This window comes from Pinus tabuliformis, chromosome Q, assembly GCF_031772625.1.
Source record: "Pinus tabuliformis cultivar Carrire ecotype Pingquan chromosome Q, CPIR1, whole genome shotgun sequence".
NCBI lineage: Eukaryota > Viridiplantae > Streptophyta > Pinopsida > Pinales > Pinaceae > Pinus > Pinus tabuliformis.
The window spans coordinates 736,009,244-736,029,230 of NC_142296.1; the positions used below are offsets into that span (position 1 = coordinate 736,009,244).

At 41.4% G+C, this 19,987-nt stretch overlaps 1 protein-coding gene across 4 annotated transcripts in view; it reads left to right on the forward strand.

Annotated features, from left to right (window-relative positions):
* Positions 1–19,987, forward strand: part of LOC149221640 (Pseudouridine synthase family protein) — a 318,019-nt gene that overhangs the window by 272,753 nt on the left and 25,279 nt on the right. For 3 of the 4 annotated variants that reach the window (XM_089385163.1, XM_089385164.1, XM_089385165.1), the window contains exon 15: positions 9,545–9,600. The exons of the other annotated variant lie outside the window; for it this stretch is intronic. In XM_089385163.1, the coding sequence (XP_089241289.1) occupies positions 9,545–9,600 (56 nt within the window). The remainder of the gene's footprint in view (positions 1–9,544; positions 9,601–19,987) is intronic. 4 annotated transcript variants of the gene reach the window in all.

Consider the following 19,987-nt stretch of genomic DNA (forward strand, 5'->3'; position numbering starts at 1 on the left):
CGTTGGTTAACCCAAAGGGCACGACCAAAAACTCGAAATGCCCATAATGGCATCTGAAGGATGTCTTAGGGATATCCTGATCCCTCACCCTGATCTGATGGTACCCCAAGCGTAGATCTATCTTAGAGAAGTATTTAGCTCCTCTAAGCTCATCCATCAACTTATCGATGCGGGGGACAGTGTATCAGTTCTTCAAATTCTTCTTGTTGAGCGCACTGTTTTACAACCCGGCCGAGTCAACTCGGAAACGGCCGTTCCGAACCGAGCCAGCACCCAAAACAATGACCCGGCCAGCAACCCGGCTCGGTTGACCGAGTCAACTATGACTCGGCCGAGTCTTCCAATGACTCGGCCGAGTCATAGTTGACTCGGTCAACCCGGCCGGGTCTGTATTGACTCGGCCGAGTCAATGAAACCACGGCTGGGTAGCGTATAACATGAATTTTTTTCACTTTTTTTGTGATTTTTGTTAAAGTTAAAATCAGTTAATGGATTCCAAAGGGTTATGGTAAATTGTTAAGTGCTTTTGGGGTCCATTTCCCCCTCCCAAACCCTATTTAAGACAGCCAAATGCTCTCATTCACTCACAGCAGTCTTATGCATTTGAGTGAGAGTCTTCTTTGAGAATTAGTGAGCAGTTCTTGAGCTTGTTTTGGAGCAGCAGTGAGGAGTCTTGGAGGAGCATTGTAGCTGGAGTGAGGAGCTTCTTGGGTAGCCATTTGGAGCAGCATTGAGGCGCTGATTCTTGGAGCAACCTTGAGGAGGCAGTTTGTGCCTGGAGGTATTTTTTTCCACCTCTATAAATCTGTTTTTACTTAGTAAATTTTAGGTGCATATCAAGAAAGCTTAGAGAGTGTTTTTAGTCAAATGAATGAACATTGAATCAATTTTTTATTTTTTTTTTCATTTTCAGATTGTTTTCCTAGTCAAAAAATGGCACCTAGAGCAAAAGATCCTGCTTGGGCATATGTTGAAATGGTTGATAGTCAGATGCATTGCAAGTTTTGCCATAGGAAAATTAAGGAAGGTCCTGGGGGGATTAATAGGCTGAAACAACACTTGGCAGGGATTAAAGGCCAAATTACTGCATGTCCCTCTGATGAAATTGGGGAGATTAGAAAGAATTTGTTGGCAAGCTTTGAAAAATTTAAAGAAGATAAGGCTAGGCAAAAAGAGATACAGGATGAAATTGGGAGGAAGAGGGAGATACAAAGAATGATGGCTACCAACCCCCACTATGATTTTGAGGGTTCTTCCTCTATCCCTCAAACTGATGCACCAACCCTTTCCGTTATGTTCCTCCCTATTTTGGTTCTGTTCAAGATAAGGGAAAGGGTAGAATGAAGGGTGATGTGACTATCAAAAGTTATTTCACTACCTCCTCTCCATCAGATGCACATGGTCCTGAAGTTAGTAAAGGTCATATTCAGCCCACTTTAGATGACCATTGGAAGAAAGAATTGAGGGAGACTGCTTGTGACTACATAGCTAGATGGTGGTATGATGCTGATATCCCCTTTAATGCTGCTCGTTCACCATATTATGAGCCTATGTTTGATGCCATACATGCTGCTGGAAAAGGCTTCAAAGGCCCTAGTATGCAAGAGCTAAGGGGGTTTCGTTTGCAGAAAGAAATTCAATCCATTAATGAGTATTTGCAAGAGTTCAGGGACTCATGGGCAAGAACAGGGTGTACCATCATGTCAGATGGATGGACTGATCAAAGAAACCGTACCATCATAAACTTTCTTGTCTTCTGCCCACAGGGAACCATGTTTTTAAAATCAGTTGATGCATCTGATAAGGTAAAAGATGGCCACTTGTTGTTTCAGCTATTGGATGAGGTTATTGAGGATGTGGGGGTGGCTAATGTTGTTCAAATCATCACAGACAATGCCTCTAACTATGTTCTTGCTGGTAAACTGTTAGAGGAAAAACACAAGACCATCTTTTGGACCCCATGCGCTGCACATTGCATTGACCTCATGCTTGAGGATATTGGAAAATTAGATTGGGTCAGAAACACTGTAGATAATGCCAAAAGCATAACAAAATTTATCTACAATCATACACTGGTTTTGAGTCTCATGAGGAAACACACTGGAGGCAAGGATATTATTAGGCCTGCCATCACTAGATTTGCTACACATTTTTTGACATTGCAATCTATGCTTTCCCAACATAGAAACTTGCAAAAGATGTTTTCTAGTGATGAATGGAATCAAAGCAATTGGTCTAACAAACCAGAAGGCAGAGAATTGAAAAGGAAAGTCCATGATGAAACTTTTTGGAGAAAGGCAGCAGAGATTGTGAAGCTTGCTGAGCCAGTAGTACTAGTATTGGAGTCTGGTCACCATCACAGTTTACTTTTGTTGTAGAGGCCATTTCTAGCCTCCTTGGTTATTTGTATTTTGTTTTGAGTCTTTGATCATGTATGACAGTTGACTATGTATTGCCATTGGGTACCATTTTGATATAATGGATTGGTTCATGAGCCTACTTTGATCATATGTTGTCTTCCATCTATATTATAATGCTGTGTGTTTGGAAACATGAATGAAAATCTTTAAAATTATGTTTAGAATATTTAAAATTATGTTTTTTTATAAAAAAAATAAATATTTAATGTATTTTTTACAACGACCGAGTCATTGAAATCGAGCCGGCCGAGTCATTACCGAGTCGGAGTCGGAGTCGGAGTCGATCCTCGGCCGAGTCGGAGTCGGAGTCGTAAAACATTGGTTGAGCGCCCTATAATCAATGCACATGCGCAAGGTTCTGTCCTTCTTCATCAACGCCATTGAAGAAGCAAAGTGACTGGAACTCGGCCTAATGTGTCCCAACGCTAATAACTACCTGATGGTCCACTCAATCTCATCCTTATAGGCCTTGGGGTGCCTATAAGGGGTGGTAAAATCTTTCTGCACACCTAGCTCCGACTCAATGGTGTGCTCAAATCCCCTGTCTAGTGGATGCCCCAGCGGAATGTCCCCAAATACCACTGAGTATCTGTCTAATATGGTGGCCTGTATGTTCGGGTGTGGTGGTTAGGCCTGCCCCCCAACCTCTGAAATCCTCAGGTCCATGGCCCATGCTATGTCTCCATGCCTCAAATCTACCTTCATCCAATGTGCTGAAACTGTCTGTGGAGGATATGAGTGCATGCCCCTAAGGACTACCAGCTTGCCATCCGACCCGATGAACTCCATCTCTAGCTTCCTCCAATCGGTGGTGACTCAGCCAAGGGAGTATAGCCATTGGACACCCATCACTACGTTGGTGTCTGGTATGTCCACTACGAAGAAATGGTTCATCATCGAGTAGTTCCCCATGGTCACTGTCAAAGCAGGAACATATTGAGTGCACTGCATTGTCCTGTCCCCTGGCACCAGAACGGAAAACCCCTCAAACTCTATTGTGGTGATGCCCCTCCTCTGGACCATCTGAGCATCAATGAAGTTGTGGGTAGCCCCACTATCTACTAGGACTGAGACATGTTGCCCCTGCACTGTGCCTCTAATCCTCAGGGTCAAAAATTTGGGGACCCCGCATAAGGAAGCAAGGACTCCCCCAGATGGTGTAAAATATGCTCCCCCATGTGGTTGTGGTGGTGGTGGTATCCTCTCTGCCAAACCTTCAGTGTCTCCCCCACCATACTCCAGCTCCACATCATCCTTCTGATCACTATCCGAAAAGATCTCGATATAATGGGCCTTGCCGCTATGCACTGATGCCCTGGTGCTCATGTTTCTTGACAAGTAAAGCACAGTTTCCTCCTCTTGCGGTCCCTTCGAGTCTCCTCATCTAGCTACCCACGTCCTTGGGCTGCTCTTTGTGGTGGAGGTTTAGTATCACTTCCCTTCTCATGGCAGGGAGTACGTGATGGAACAGGTGCCCGGGTCTTGGGGATGGCCCTCTGCAAGTCTCTAGCACATGTCACAACCTCCTGTAGAGTAGAGGGCCTACGTGACTTCACTAGTCCACGCAATGGCTCGAGCAACCCCTCTATGAATGTGTACACCCTCCTAGCATCCAACAAATCTGACATCATGACTGAGACCCTCATAAACTCTGATATACGCTGCTCTAAATGAACTGTCTGTTTGAGTTGGGTCAGCTCCCTGAAGTGAGCCTCTAGATCCATCTGATCAAAACGCTCCACCACTCTCCTTGTGAAATCCTCATAGGAAGTCACGGTGGCATGCCCTAGAGTGGACAAGTCGTGAAACCACCAGTCGTATGCCTCCCACTCCAAGTGCAGGGTAGCCATTTTAATGGCTTCTACCTCCGTCATCTTGTTGAGTTGAAAATAAGTATCCAGCTTCTCCACCCAAGCCCGAGCTGTGCACATAGTAGTGCCATCATATGTAGGGAAGTACATCCTCCTCCCAATTGTACGCTACAACATGGAGCTCTGTGTGTCCTGACCTCCATAATTCATGTCCTTCTCATTTTGCTTGAGCTAACAATAGTCTTTGAAAGGTAGAGCTACCTTGAAATCTTCCCCCATGGGCATTTGGTCATTTGGTCCACCCTACTCACTAGGTGTTGATGGTAGGAAAGAAGGCAACGTGGTCCTAGTTTCCATGCCTGAGGCTTGGGTGAGTAGCTATTGAAGGGTGGTCATACTGTTGGGAGGCCCCAAAAGTCTCCCCAAATAGGAAATCTCGGTGGATGCTTCGGTCCCAATTTTGTTGTTTGATCTCATCTAACATCTCCTTCTGCCCCTTCACTAAATCACTAAGGGCCTTCAAGAGGTTGTCAAAGGCCATATCCTCCTTACTCCTGGGTTCCACCATGTCCTCTACTACCACAACCTTCCCACGCTTCTGATTTTCTGGTGTAATCTCTGACTCCCTCTCCCGTCTCTGTATCTCTGTCTCATGTAAGTGATATTCTGCCTGTCCTCCTCTCTCATAAGAAAGTCTCCCATGGTTGAGCCAAGATCTGGGCTCTGATACCATTGTAATGTCCCAAACTAGGAAAAACAGTGATGCAAAGAAAACAATGGAAACAACACCAAGAAATTGAAACATTCAGTGTACACCCATAGAAAGTCTAGAAATATCTAATAGCTAAGCCATTTTATTATAATCTGGGAGCAAAGTACAATAATGTGGAAGAGGTGTACCCGGGCTTGCCTCAGAGGCAAGTGTGATCAAGCCCAGGGGATAGTATGTCAAGCCCAGATGGCAGAAATAGTTGCTACAATGATGCCCTGCGTCGCCCTTGTGAAATTGTGCTGTCTGCTGCAAAGATGCTGTTGGAAACCCCGTCTTCGATGCTCAAAAAATTCTACCAAATTAGCCCCACACTCCTCAAGCAAAACCCATCAAAACCCAGAAAGGGTTTGGCTTGGTTTTGACCTCGGAAATTCGGCCTCCCAAGAGTTGTGTCCTCCTCGAAGTGCTGTAAGGTACAACGTATCTGTAACTCTTGGATAATTCCTCCCAAACACACAAAAATCTCTGAGATAATCCTTCCTAAACTTTCACTTATCTCTCCCAGCGAATACTCGTTCCACAAACTGACCCACGAATTCCCACGCGTGCCCAATGAGGAATTCCTGCATTGGCCCCAATTGCTGGCAATCACACTGCTCCCAAACAAAAATCTCCAGCTCCCAAAATCCTCCCAAAGGCTGGTCTTCCCCTCTACTTCCTTCACCAAAACTCCTTCAACAATTGCTCCCTAGAAAGCCACTAAATTATCTACTGCGTGTTCCACTACTGTGTCCTCCTAGAGTACGCATTGGTTGAATGATGGTTGAGTTGGGGGCTCTGAATATCCACCTGCAATCTCCCAGAATGATAGAAAGAAACCTCACTAGGGTGGCGCTCGAGGTCCACCAAAGAGGGTGAGTTCTCTACTTGTAGAGCTCGTGCTAAGCAACGTGTGACCCGACTAAGCAGCTCGAGCAACTAAGGTTCAGTTCAATATATCAAAAGATGCCTTTGCGAAGATGAGCTCCTCCTATTTATAATTTTGTTGGCCTTCCTTCCCATGTGGGCCCTTTCTCCTTGCCATTCGACTTCCCTCCAAGACTATTCAAACTCTTCACTTGGTCAAGTGTGTTTTTCCCATGTGGGTGGCTCCCACATTCTACTAACAAACTAATTCGGCCTCCTTTTCTTCCCTAAGTCCCTATGTCAAAATTGCATGGGTTCCATGGTCTCCAAAATTATCCAAAATTATGGGAAATTAAACCTATAACAAAATAATTTAGGAAGGGACATTACAATAGTGCCCGATCTATAGTATTGATTGAGCTGTGATTCAAGATCTTCCTAATGGTAAGTCTTTTGACTCTAAATTATTGTATGCTCTCTCTGTTGAACATTTGATATTAATAATAAGAAGATATGATCAAGGGTTTTCCCCATCTTGGGGTTTTTCCATGGCTTGAGCTAATTTTGGTGTTATCTTGTCTTGACTTGTCCTCGACATTTATGATTTATGTTCTGTCTTCAATTACTGTCAATATAATAATGGTTTATGTGATTGCCATGAGATTGGGTTATCATGGATTATTGAAGTAATTGTCCCTAGCAAAGAACATGTTATGAAAATTAACAATAGTAGATTCAAACATAAATATAAAGACACTTACTTGTTAAGTGAAGATGCTCCTTGATGATGATATCTTCAACTTGATGCCTTCTTGATGATTTTGATTATTGAAGATGCCTTCTTGGTGATGATGACTTGATCTTCTTCAAGGATGATTGAGATGTGATCCTTTCTTCAATGTGAGGGAGATCACTTTGATGATGAAGTGCTCTTTCTTGCTTCTTTGTTAGATGATTGTAGAATGTGTAAGCTTCCCAAGAATGCTTCAAGTGTAGAGTCCTTCTTTGAATGGAGGTAGGGTCTTTGTGGTCTTCTTCTTCTTCAAAGTGGTGTTCCTTATAGATGATGTGATCCTTGTGATGAGATGAATGATCCTCCTTGATGCTTCTTAGTTCTCTTGATGATTGTACAATGTGTAAGCTTCCCAAGAGTGCTTCAAGTGTAGAGTCCTTCTTTGAATGGAGGTAGGGTCTTTCTGGTCTTCTTCTTCTTCAAAGTGGTGTTCCTTATAGATGATGTGATCCTTGTGATGAGATGAATGATCCTCCTTGATGCTTCTTAGTTCTCTTTGAAGACCATCAAACTGACTTTCCTTGTTGTAATCACCTTAGCTCTGATACCATGTTGAAAAATCTAGGGGCAACTAGATTAGGTGATTTCTCTTATTTTGATAATTGCTTGTGATGTTCTTTTACTTAACTTGAGGTACTTGTTATTAACTTCTTCTTTCACATGGTTATTATTGTGTTTGCGCTGAGAGGTGCTCTACAACCCAGTATTAGGGAGATGTGTAGGTGTTAGGTGTAATGTAAGAAAGATTGTATGTCAACAATATTTTAAATATTTTAGTTTAATTTAATTTTATAACACTTTTTAAATTAAATCTAAAAGAAAAATGGTATCGGGGAGATGTAGTGGTGTAAAAAATGATTCCGTAGCCATATTTAATTTTAATTAATAAGCACATAAAAACTTAATTCTTACAATAAACTTACAATATAACAAGATTTTTAACCATGTATATTCACCCCCATTTTACCATGGATATTATTAACTTGCAAATAGGTTTTTTTACAATACCATGGGCCAATACCATGGCTTATTAATACCACATGCCCAAAAATCATAGCTCATTTCAAAATCAAAATATTTTATATATATTTTATTTTATTTTTATCTTATATCTTCTAATTAAATCTAAAAGCAAACATGTATAGGGGAGATGTTGGAAATAAAATGAAAATTAAATTAAATTAAAAAATAAAATAAAATAAAAATAATTATAATTATAATTATCAATTAAACATTTTGACTCGGTCAACTTGCACAAAGCTAGATATAAAAATAAAATAAAAAAGATTAACCAATATGGGAGAGATGTTATAATGTAATGTTTAACATTTTCACCAAGTCAAATTACATAAACATAAAAATTAAATTAAATAAAAAAATTAATATAATGTAATGTAAACATTTTAACTTGGTCAAAATAAAATAAAATAAAAATAAAAATGGCCCATGGTATTGAGAACGCATGGTATTGACCCGCGGTATTGAGAACCCATGGTATTCATGTGGAATATAGCCTATTTAAAGGGGGAAATTTAACCAATCGAGATCCATATTAACTCGAGATCTACCAAGCGACTAGAGGGATAAAATATCTTGATATACAAACCACTTTTAGAGTAAAAAGAGATTTGATCCCTCTCGACGCTTGGTAGATCCAGAGTTAAGATGGATCTAGGTTGGTCTATATCATCAAGCAACTACCAAACATTGAAGATCAATGAGACGAGGACACAAAATGTAGGCTGCTAGCCGGGGCCAAAACCTCTCCTTTTGAGAGGAAAACCCACAAGAATTCTTCTCTTCTTATAAAATGTTCATATGATGAATTCCAAGACCTATGAACTTTGACAAAGACCCCTCCAAGACTAAGTCAACCCTTCTTCTTTATGAGCTTTCCTTACTCAACTTACAACAACAAACTTCGACTTTCCAACAACTTCTCTAGCAACTTTGACCCCAACAACTTTTCCAACAACTTTGACCCCAACAACTTCTCCAAAAACTTTGATCCCAACAGCGTCTCCATCAACTCCAATCCCAACAACTTCGACCTAGCAATTTCAAAATTTAATTGCACATGAGAGAGAGAGAGAGACTCAAAAACTTATATTCTAGCTTCCTTCTTGAGCTTTGCTTGCCATAGGACCTCTTCTTTCTAAGATCGAACTTCTTCTCTTGCTTCTTCATATGTCTTGGTTGTATGTTTCAAATGAGGTCGAATGCCTCTTATATATATGCTTTCTAGGGGTACGAATTGCCTCCATGACGCTGACTTTATCTTTCATATAGGCCGACTTGTTGCAACTTGGTTTACTTGTCTTGGAGGGTCTTTTATGATTCAAATAAATTCCTTTTACATAATACAAGATGACCAAAGGGGTCTTACATATTACAATGGCACAATTAACTCCTAGACTTTATGACAAAGCCCTAGAAGCACTCAATGGGTGCTTGACTTATAAATAAAATGAGCTTGAGCTTGAAACCCATGCTTCAAAATAATAATAATAAAATTTCTTTTTTCCTATTTCATCAAATACATAAAATCATGATTACATTAGACATTATGAAGACCGAACCTAGTTACACTTTTCAATAAAGTGTTCTTAACCTAGGAGGTCTACTTGTGTTGAAAATGTTTTAAGGTAGGAATTTAACTAAAAATGCAAGAACTAAGTTCTCAAAATAAAAAAATAAAAAACATGTAAAGATCATCAAATTGCTTCATCAATTCTTATATGTTCATGTCTAGGACTAGAACTTTGTTTTTCATGTGTATGCCCTTGCACTATAAATGAAAATGTTTAATGCATATGTTTTTAAATGATTGTTTCTCTTAATATTGTTTTGGATGCACTTTTTATTTCATTTTAATTTTTTGTTTTTTCTATTAACATATCAGGCTGGGACTTACATCAAGGAATTTGTACATGGTGATCTTGGACGCACTTATCCCAAGTAAGTTAGATCATAATTCAAATATTTCATAAGAGCATCATCAACTAGTGATAGCATTTTATTAACATATATGTCGTTGGCAGTATTTGGGTTGCTCTATAATATCTTCCCTTGTATGTGTAGAAATTTCTGTTTTCCCACCCCGGTTTTTAGTTTCTCCTTATTTCTCCCATATAGTTAAATGCCCTTTCCCATAACCATACATTTAACAAGCTGGAAAAAATAAATTTGCTGAAAACACAAATTCTGGAAATTTTACAGAATGCTGGAAATTGCAGAAATAAAAATCAGCAGTAATAAACAGCCATTAAAACAAATTTAAACACTGAGATTTTTGGTCAATGTGACCCTGGAAAAACCCCCTACAACTTTTGGGGAAAACCAGTTCGAGAGCTCTTCTTTATTTCTGAAAATTGCCTTTTTACAGTGAGAAATATTCAGCAAAAAATCAGCAAGCAAATTTACAACTTATCTCTTTTCCCGTGCCTCACAACAATCTGGAAATTACAGCAAATAGGACAGCAATAAATGCTGTACGACCTCCTCGATTTTCGTGCCCACTTTCAGCATTAAACGCTGCTGTACGGCCAGCATTAAATGCGCTGTACGGACTGCAATAAATGCGTTGTACGGCCTGCAATAAATGCGCTATACGACCCTTGTTTTGCGTGCAGAAAAATAAGAAAACTGCTCGATTTTTGTGCAAACCACTCCTCGAAAATTGTGCCAAAATCTGCCTTTCACTGTGTGTTGAACCAGCTATACAAATCTGCTCAACTGCTGCCTTGGAATGTGTGCCAAGCTGCTGTCTCCTTCTCCTCCCTGCTTAGAAATCTCTCTTGCTCTTTTGCTCTCCTTCTCCCAATCTGCTCATGAAAGAATGAATGACCTTTTCCTCCTTTAATCTAACCCCAAGTGACTTTTGGGTGATCCAAGTGACTTTTGGGTGATCCCTAAATCCAATGGCTGAAATAGATTGAGATCTAAGGCTGAGATTAAATACTCATTTAAATCTCACTTTTTATTTTTTAATTCACCCCACTTTAATAAAGACCCACTTAGTCATTTATTTCCAAAGTCACTTTTCCTTTCTAATTTTTCATTGACTTTATAAAAGTCACTTTAAAATTAGACTTAGTAACTTTATCACTTGAATTCATTTTTAAATTAGATTTAACTTTATAAAAATTATAAAGTTACTTTTGGAGAAAAATTAAATTCTTTTGGACACTTTTCCCTAGGCCAAAGATCAAAGCCTAAGGGAACCACCTGTCCTCCGGTACCAAATTTCAACACTCCCTCTTACCGAGGAAGGTGTTCCTCACCACACCCATCTTGTCTCTGAAGTAGACATGCTTGCCCCGTGGTAAGGCTTTGGTAAGAATATTTGCAACCTGCTCATCAGTGGAAATATACTCAAGCTTCACAACTCCCTTCTGAACATAGTCTCTGATGAAATGATATCTGATTTCGATATGCTTTGACCTGTCATGAAATACTGGATTATCCGTGAGTTTAATGCAACTCTGATTATCACAGTAAATCACTGAAGGTCTCAACGGCTGACCAAATAAGCCAAACAACATCTTGCGAAGCCAGGTGGCCTCACAACTAGCTAGACTGGTTGCCATATACTCTGCTTCCGCTGAACTCAGTGCTACTGACTGCTGCTTCCGGCTGAACCATGACACTACTGCTGAACCCAACCCAAAACAACACCCTGAAGTGCTCTTCCTATCAGAAGCACAACCTGCCCAATCAGAATCAATGTAACCTGCCAATCTCACTCAATCTCCATGCCTGTAGTCCAGACCATAATCCACTGTCCCCTGCAAGTATCGCAAAATGTGTTTTGCAGCCACCCAGTGAACCTTCCTAGGCTCACACATAAACTGACTCATCGTGTGGATTGCAAAACAGATATCTGGTCTAGTGTTGACCAAATACATCAAGGAACCAATCAGCTGCCTGTACAATGTGGGATCCACCAACTCGGTATCCGAAGCATGAAGCTTCTTCCAGTTGGTGATCATTGGTGTCGACATGGGTCTACAATCCTCCATGTGGAATCTGCTAAGGATGTCCACAATATACTTCCCCTGCCCCAGGAAGAAATGCCCCTCCTCCTGCCACACTTCCAAGCCCAAAAAGTAATGCATCAAGTCGATGTCCTTCATTTCAAACTCCGTCGCAAGGTCTCTCTTGCAGTGCTCTATGAGTCTCTCTGCACCTGTAATGACCAAGTCATCCACATACAGCACTAGAATGAGAGGCTCCTCACCAATCACAATAAAGTAAAGGTTCGGATCTGCTTCACTCTTTGTGAAACCCATCCCCTGCAAATATGTATCTATCCTGGAGTACCAAGCTCTGGGAGCTTGCTTCAGGCCATAAAGGGCCTTCTTCAGTCTGCACACATGGGACTCCTTCCCATGCACCTCAAAGCCCTGTGGCTGCTCAATGTACACCTCCTCCTGTATGAATCCATTGAGAAATGCGGTCTTCACATCCATCTGGTGGATCTTCCAACCCATCTTTGCTGCTATCGATATAATGGAGCGGATCGAAGTATATCGAGCCACGGGAGCGAAGGTCTCCTCATAATCAACTCCCTCTACCTAGGAGAACCCTCTAGCCACAAACCTTGCTTTGAATTTCTCAATGCTGCCATCTGCAGCATGCCTTACCTTGTAAAGCCATCTGGAAGTAACCACGGATTTGCCCTCAGGCCTCAGCACCACCTCCCAAACATCATTCTTCATGATAGAAGAATACTCCTCCTGCATGGCCTCTCTCCAGACCTGCTGGCTAGCTGCCTCCTCATAGCTAGAAGGCTCAGAGTCAAGGATGCTGGTAACCATCGCCATATAGCTACAAAACCTCTCAGGTGGTCTACTCTCTCTGACCGGCCTCTTCGGCTCAGCAACAGATGTGGCATCTCTCAAGGTGTCCTGAAGCCACTTGGGCTTCCTCTTCCCTGAGCGCACTTCTCCCACCGGAGAATGAAACTCCTCCTCATCATCATCAGGAGCCTGAACTCCTGACTGTCTGTCTGCTGTCCTCCTGCCTGCACCTGAACCTGTAGAAGCTGAGGTATCGTGTGAACTGTCCATCAGTGGACTCCCTAGTGAACTGCTTTGTGAACTGCTCCGCATGCTACCCGGAGCAGAACCCCTCTGTCTCGGTGAGCCACTGCTCACTGACGGACCTGACATCCTCATAGATGTACCTCCTGATCCTCCTGATCCCTGCCCACTGGATCCTTGTGATTGACTCAACTGCTGTTGAGGGTCTGGCTGATCCAGATACTCTAACTCCCGTGACCTCCTAAAGGCCCTGTCCTCCTCGAACTTCACATCCCGTTTGACAACAACTCTCCTCTGTGCAGGAATGTAAATCCGAAAGGCCTTTGAGGTCTCACTGTAGCCCACAAAGATACCCTTCTCTGCGGTGGGCTCTAGTTTGGTCCTCTTCTCCTTGGGTATATAGGAGTATGTAATGCATCCAAAGATATGAAGATGACCAATATCAGGCTTCTTCCCAGAGAAAGCCTCCTCCGGAGTCATGTGCCCCAAGGCACGATGCGGACTCCTGTTCTGCAAGTAAACAGCTGTGTTGTAGGCCTCTGCCCACAAGAACAATGGCAACCCCTGATCATATAACATGGCTTTGGCAGCCCCTATGATGGATCTGTTCTTCCTCTCCGCAACCCCGTTCTGCTGGGGGTTGTAAGGAACAGTGAACTCCCTCCTAATGCCTGCTTCCGCACAATAGTCAACAAACTCTCCAAGGGTGTACTCTCCTCCATTGTTCGACCTCAGGGACTTGATCTTTCGACCTGTCTGTGTCTCCACAAGAGCTTTGAACTCCTGAAACCGCTTAAAGACCTCACTCTTGGTCTTCAAAAAATAAATCCAGGTCCTCCTGGAGTAATCATCAATGAATAAAACATAGTACTCATATCCACTCAAGGAAACATGAGACTTCCGACTGCTCACATCAGAATGAATCAAATCATGTATCCCAGTCGCTCTGCTGTCACTGCTAGGAAAAGGGGATTTGGCAAACTTGTCCATCGCACAACCTCTGCAAGTATCAAAGTGATCAGTACTGAAATCTGGCACACCTGTAGTGATCTCCCGCAATGTCCTCAAGGCTCCATGATACATGTCCCATCCTGCGGTGCCAAATCTCACATGGCTCAGAACTGCTAGCTCTGCTGTCGGTACTATTGCTCAATGCCAAAAGGGGCTGGAATGCAAACTTGTACACCTTTGCATGGCGTACACCTATCACTCTAGCTGAATCAGCTGGAGTGGCCTTGGGATACATCAACACCTGTCCTCCCCTGAACAGTACCTCATATCCTCTGTCCTCCAAAGCTGAGACGGATATGAGGTTCTTCCTCATCCCTGGCACATAAAGAACATCTGACACTTTCAAGGGAGGTTTGGACTCCCTCTGAAATGTCAGCGTCCCCACCCCGACTGCTCTAACAACTCTGTCATCACCGAGTACTACCTCTATATCAGTGCCACTCTCTGAAAGCTCTGAGAAGTACTCACGGACTCCTGTCATGTGACGTGAAGCCCCACTGTCCACATACCAGATACCTGAAGATGCTCCGCTAATCGAGGGAAAAGCATGCTCCCTCTGAACCTGTGTGGCAGGTGATCCTGCACTAGAGGACTCACACGTAGTGAACGCAAACTCCCGGTCAAAACGACCTGCAAAGTCCTCAATCTCTGCTGAAGCTGCCACGTCTTGGTTCTTCCCCTTCTTCTTCTTCTTCTCCGGACACACAACTGCATAGTGTCCCATCTTTTGACAATTCCAACACTTCACCTTGGAATAGTCCTTCTGTGTGTTCCCCCGTTTACCTTTACCTTTGCCTTTGCCCCCACCACTGCTTGTGGAAGCCTGCTTCTTCCCTTTGCCTTTCTTGCCTCCTGCCACCAGTGCTACATTCTCATCCTGCTCAACCAGCTTGGCTGCCCCAAGCTGACCTTTCCTGATCTCTGTCTGAATGCAATCATCCCAAAACCTCTCCCATGTGGGAAGGGTCTCACGTGCACAAACCCCATCAACAAAGTTCAACCATGAATGGGGGAGGCCATTCACTGCAATCCGCACCAACTCAGTGGGTGGAATGGCCTCTCCAATCGCTGCCAACTCATCTCTCACATTAGTAATCTTTGTGAGATATCCAGCTGCACTATCATTACCCATCTTAATGTTCTTCAACTTCTCCTTCAGGACCATCTTCCGGTTCTCATTGGTACTCTGGTAGAGATTGGGCAATGCTGTCCACATCTCATGGGCATTGCTCTTTCCTTTCACATGAGGAATGCAATGGTCTTTGATTCCGTCTAGAATCAGCCTCTTACCCTTGTTGTTCTTTTTATTATAAGCAGTCAACTGAGTAGCATCAGTAGGCGCAACAACAGGGTTTTGTGTGGTACGCACCATGATATCCCAGACTTCTGCCTCCTCAAAGATACTTTGCATTCTCTCCTTTCAAACGCTGTAATTTGTATGCCCATCTAGCCTATCCTCCACCCTCAGTCCCAATGACATCCTGTTGTCCTAAAACTGAAAAATAGCACTGTTGTAGTAAAGATAAAACTGTTGTTTATGAAAAATCAGCTTGCTGGAATTTTCTGAGTGAAAAATCAGCAGCTGTAATTTTTCCTTTTGCTGTCCCAAACTGTCCTTCAGCACTCAAGCTCTGATACCATGTAGAAATTTCTGTTTTCCCACCCCGGTTTTCAGTTTCTCCTTATTTCTCCCATATAGTTAAATGCCCTTTCCCATAACCATACATTTAACAAGCTGGAAAAAATAAATTTGCTGAAAACACAAATTCTAGAAATTTTACAGAATGCTGGAAATTGCAGAAATAAAAATCAGCAGTAATAAACAGCCATTAAAACACATTTAAACACTGAGATTTTTGGTCAATGTGACCCTGGAAAAACCCCTTACAACTCTTGGGGAAAACCAGTTCGAGAGCTCTTCTTTATTTCTGAAAATTGCCTTTTTACAGTGAGAAATATTCAGCAAAAAATCAGCGAGTAAATTTACAACTTATCTCTTTTCCCGTGCCTCACAACAATCTGGAAATTACAGCAAATAGGACAGCAATAAATGTTGTACGGCCTCCTCGATTTTCGTGCCCACTTTCAGCATTAAATGCTGCTGTACGACCAACATTAAATGCGCTGTACAAACTGCAATAAATGCGTTGTATGGCTTGCAATAAATGCGCTGTACGGCCCTCGTTTTGCGTGCAGAAAAATCAGCAAACTGCTCCTCGATTTTTGTGCAAATCACTCATCGAAAATCGTGCCAAAATCTGCCTTTCACTGTGTGCTGAACCAGCTATACAAATCTGCTCAACTGCTACCTTGGAATGTGTGCCAAGCTGTTGTCTCCTTCTTCTCCCTGCTCAGAAATCTCTCTTGCTCTCTTGCTCTCCTTCTCCCAATTTACTCATGAAAGAATGAATGACCTTTTCTTCCTTTAATCTAACCCCAAGTGACTTTTGGGTGATCCCTAAATCGAATGGCTAAAATAGATTGAGATCTAAGACTGAGATTAAATGCTCATTTAAATCTCACTTTTTATTTTTTAATTCACCCCACTTTAATAAGGACCCACTTAGTCATTTATTTCCAAAGTCACTTTTCCTTTCTAATTTTTCATTGACTTTATAAAAGTCACTTTAAAATTAGACTTAGTAACTTTATCACTTAAAGTCACTTTTAAATTAGATTTAACTTTATAAAAATTATAAAGTTACTTTTGGAGAAAAATTAAATTCTTTTGGACACTTTTCCTTAGGCCAAAGATCAAAGCCTAAGGGAACCACCTGTCCTCCGGTACCAAATTTCAACAGTATGGATCTTGGATAGATCAAGGAAACATTTGTGCAAGTTGCATTTATTGAAGGATAATTTTACATTTTTCATGATCCATAACTAGTTTTTCAGATAGAAAAATTGGTGGCCTAATGATTTCCCAATAAAATGTTGTCTTCTTTCACATCTCATTCTATGCACCTAGATTTCCTACTCCCTCAATTTCTCCCCCCTTCTCACCCCCCACCTTGCCCTAGTATGGCCTAAGTCACCGTGTTTGACGTACTTAATTGATGAAGTTTGAAGTTTGCAGAACTTCATCTCATGCCGAATTTGTTCCATTAAGTTCTGTGAAAAAATTGTTTGGATTCTGCCACTAAATTTTAAAATTGTAGTATTACTTTCAGCCTCTAGGTTCTAATTCTTAGTAAATATAAGTGTGAAAGCATTCCCAATAGCATTAGAGGAGGGTTCAACCTAGGATATCAAATTTTATTGACAATATATATGGGAGTGGATGGCAATATTGAATTTTATTTTTTATATATATTTAAAATTTCATGTTTTTAATATGTCGAATTTAATGCCGAAATGTATCGCCAAGAACACAAACACGGTGACTATGAGTATGACACCCCACACACTACGATCCATTTCAACATTGAGTACGTTGATTCTTATACTTTTTGCCTTTCCAAGATGGCTACACCTCTAGCCATTTCTCTTCCTCACTACATACCATTGATTTCTCTATTGAGAATATCCCTGTTTTCTTGGACTCTCTTGAGTCTTTTAGTCATCTCTTACCTTCGAAGCAGGAGAAAACCAAATGTTAAGAAAAAATATCTATTGATCGATGGTTCTTTTAGGTTACTTTGATTGCCCCTCCTAGGGTCTTGACCCTAAGGTGTCTTACTGCATACTATTTCATGTACTTAAGGGATGGTCTTATTGTCCAACCTAAGGATGCCCAATACTAGATGGAGTTTGACCATCACATCTTATGCCTTAAGTGGCTTTGTTAGTTATGCCATTTACAAGTTGAGTTGGAGAAGCGCTTCACAGTTAGGTGTCTATTTTGTCACAAGATTCAAGGATGTTTTCATTGCTTATGCTAGGAATCTTAGGGGCTTATTGCGAGGAATTTGACATCGGCCTGCCTCAAATGAACTTAGTTTGGTTGTCAGAGCCACAGTCTCTGTAGCGCCGGAAGCATTGGGTGATAGGAGCCTAACATAAGGTATCGTTAATCAGGCCCTAGCCTGCTTCCTGTTAGCCTCCTTCCCACAACCTACCTTGGAGCCCAACTTCAAAATAGTTAAGGGAAGGTTACACTTAGACTAGGCATTTAACTAAAATTTACCAAGATCATTGCATCTCACATAGGTTCTAGGATTTGCATATCATATAGGTTAGTCAACCATTCATGCAGCGGGTGTCCATTCAGTCATTTGGTTCCAATTTATAAGAAGTAAGGATTTGTGATCCCATTAAGGCACTGGTCTCATAGTAGAAAATCTAATTTAACCAATAATTTTGCTTAATTTCAACAAAGTGGCTAGGCCACTCATCCGTGTCTCCCAAACAAGTTGGTTTCCAACTTGTTTTCCTTCATTTCATTCCATAGGGACAACCCCGCAAAGCTTGTTGTTGGGAGACAGCTAGAACAAAGTGGGTGGGGATTAGAGTGACAACTCCCGTCCTAAGCGTTTTCACGATGCCTTTACAATCCAGGCGACAACAAGCCCTAAATAATGTGAAATTCTTCTTAAGTCTTGAATAATTGGTATATTACATGCATTGCTCATAGAGAGAGAGAGTGAATTTTCCTAGAGGAACCCTATAAGGTTAACAAGCCTTGAAACTTCATCCACTTACATATCGAAGTGTAAATCCTAATGACCTTGTTGCTGCACTTAGAAAGGCTATCAAAAGTCATCTAGGGCTCCTTAGCATACAAAAATTCTCAATCTACATGTATCTTGACTCCATCAGGCCCAAGAAGAAAGGCAATGATCCTCACATTCCTTTGGTGGTCAAAATAACGCTTCTTTTCTCTCTCTTCTAACTCTAGGCCTAACCCTAGAAGGCCTAATAGGGCATTATACAAAATCTTTTGCAGCCATAAAAAACCCTTGAAAATCATTCTAGAACTGCGTTGGGGTCTTCTTGAATGGTCCTTCAATTTTGACCTCAATCCGATAGTGGAATCCCAAGATATTGTAATCCTTAGCTTGAAGACCGCTCTTGTAATTCCAAAAGAAAATTTCTCCTTTGATCCTATTCTTCTCCCCAACCTGGTCAAGTCTATCTATTGTTAATCAACTCCCCATTCTGGACGTAGTTTCGGCACACTTAGTGTTCTTTGTGGTCCCTCAACTTTATGACTCATATTCCACAAGGGTTACAAAGAAACCATTTTTCCTTTGGGATCATTAGGTCTAGGATGCCTCTTGTTAAGGGACATTCTCCAAACCTAGGTCTAGGTATCCCCTCAACCCTTCTTAGAGAGCCAATCACCTTGTTTCCAAAGCAAGCAAGCCAATTATCTGAGCCTCTCTTGTTAATAGGCTTTAGGAATCAATCCACTTGCTATCATGTATCTACCTATCCTAGTGATTCCTCTTAATACTTGAACTCCTTCCATTAGTGAAAGTCCATAAAGAGCAAGGAGCTTTGACTGAGGTGATAGTGGGCTATTGCTCCATTGTTGCCACTTGGCCTAGTAGTTGTTCTATAGGGTCCCCTCTTAGGACCCTTGCTAGTTTGAGCAGTGACAGGTTTATGACAAACTTTGTATCTCACTTTTGAGCACATCTTTTGAACACATCTTTACTTGCAATTTACTTTGAGCAATCTAATTGCGTACTTTATATTTAGCTCATTTCATTTACAAGCAACTTGTTAGCTTATGATTTTATAATTGTCATTTCCATTTCAAATCTTGTGAGTTGATAGAGCGTTGAGCTAATCTTCATCTCCATTGAGTAGTTGATACATGATCTTTTGAGCACCATTTCAAAGTTAATATCATCATTTTATCTCTATTGGAAGCACTTTGTCGTTAACATATCTTATTGGAAGCATTTCACTCATATTTAGGCATTGCACTTGCATACTAAGTTATACTTGCACCTCTAAAAGCTACCTCCAAGCATAAGCTTGGTTGAATAGATATCTTAGGAGATTCCTTTTTTTTTTTATTCCACTTGGTACGAAATAAGGCTAAACTGCTTGACCTCAGGCGATTTTTTTTTTTATATATATATATATATTTTGGGTCTGATTTTTATTTCACTTGGTACGGAATAAGGTTAAAATGCTTCACCTCGCAGTTCTCTTGTGGCCAAGACCTTGTAGGAACAAAGGCACGTAGATTACAAGGATTCTGGGAAGGGTATCGTTAACGAATGACTAGTGCCTCCTCAGTGCATCTTCCTTGTAGCAGACCCCAATCTTTACCTTGTGGCAAGAATTTGAAAGGAAAATTTCTCACTTTAGACTAGGCATTTAGATTTAAGATCAAC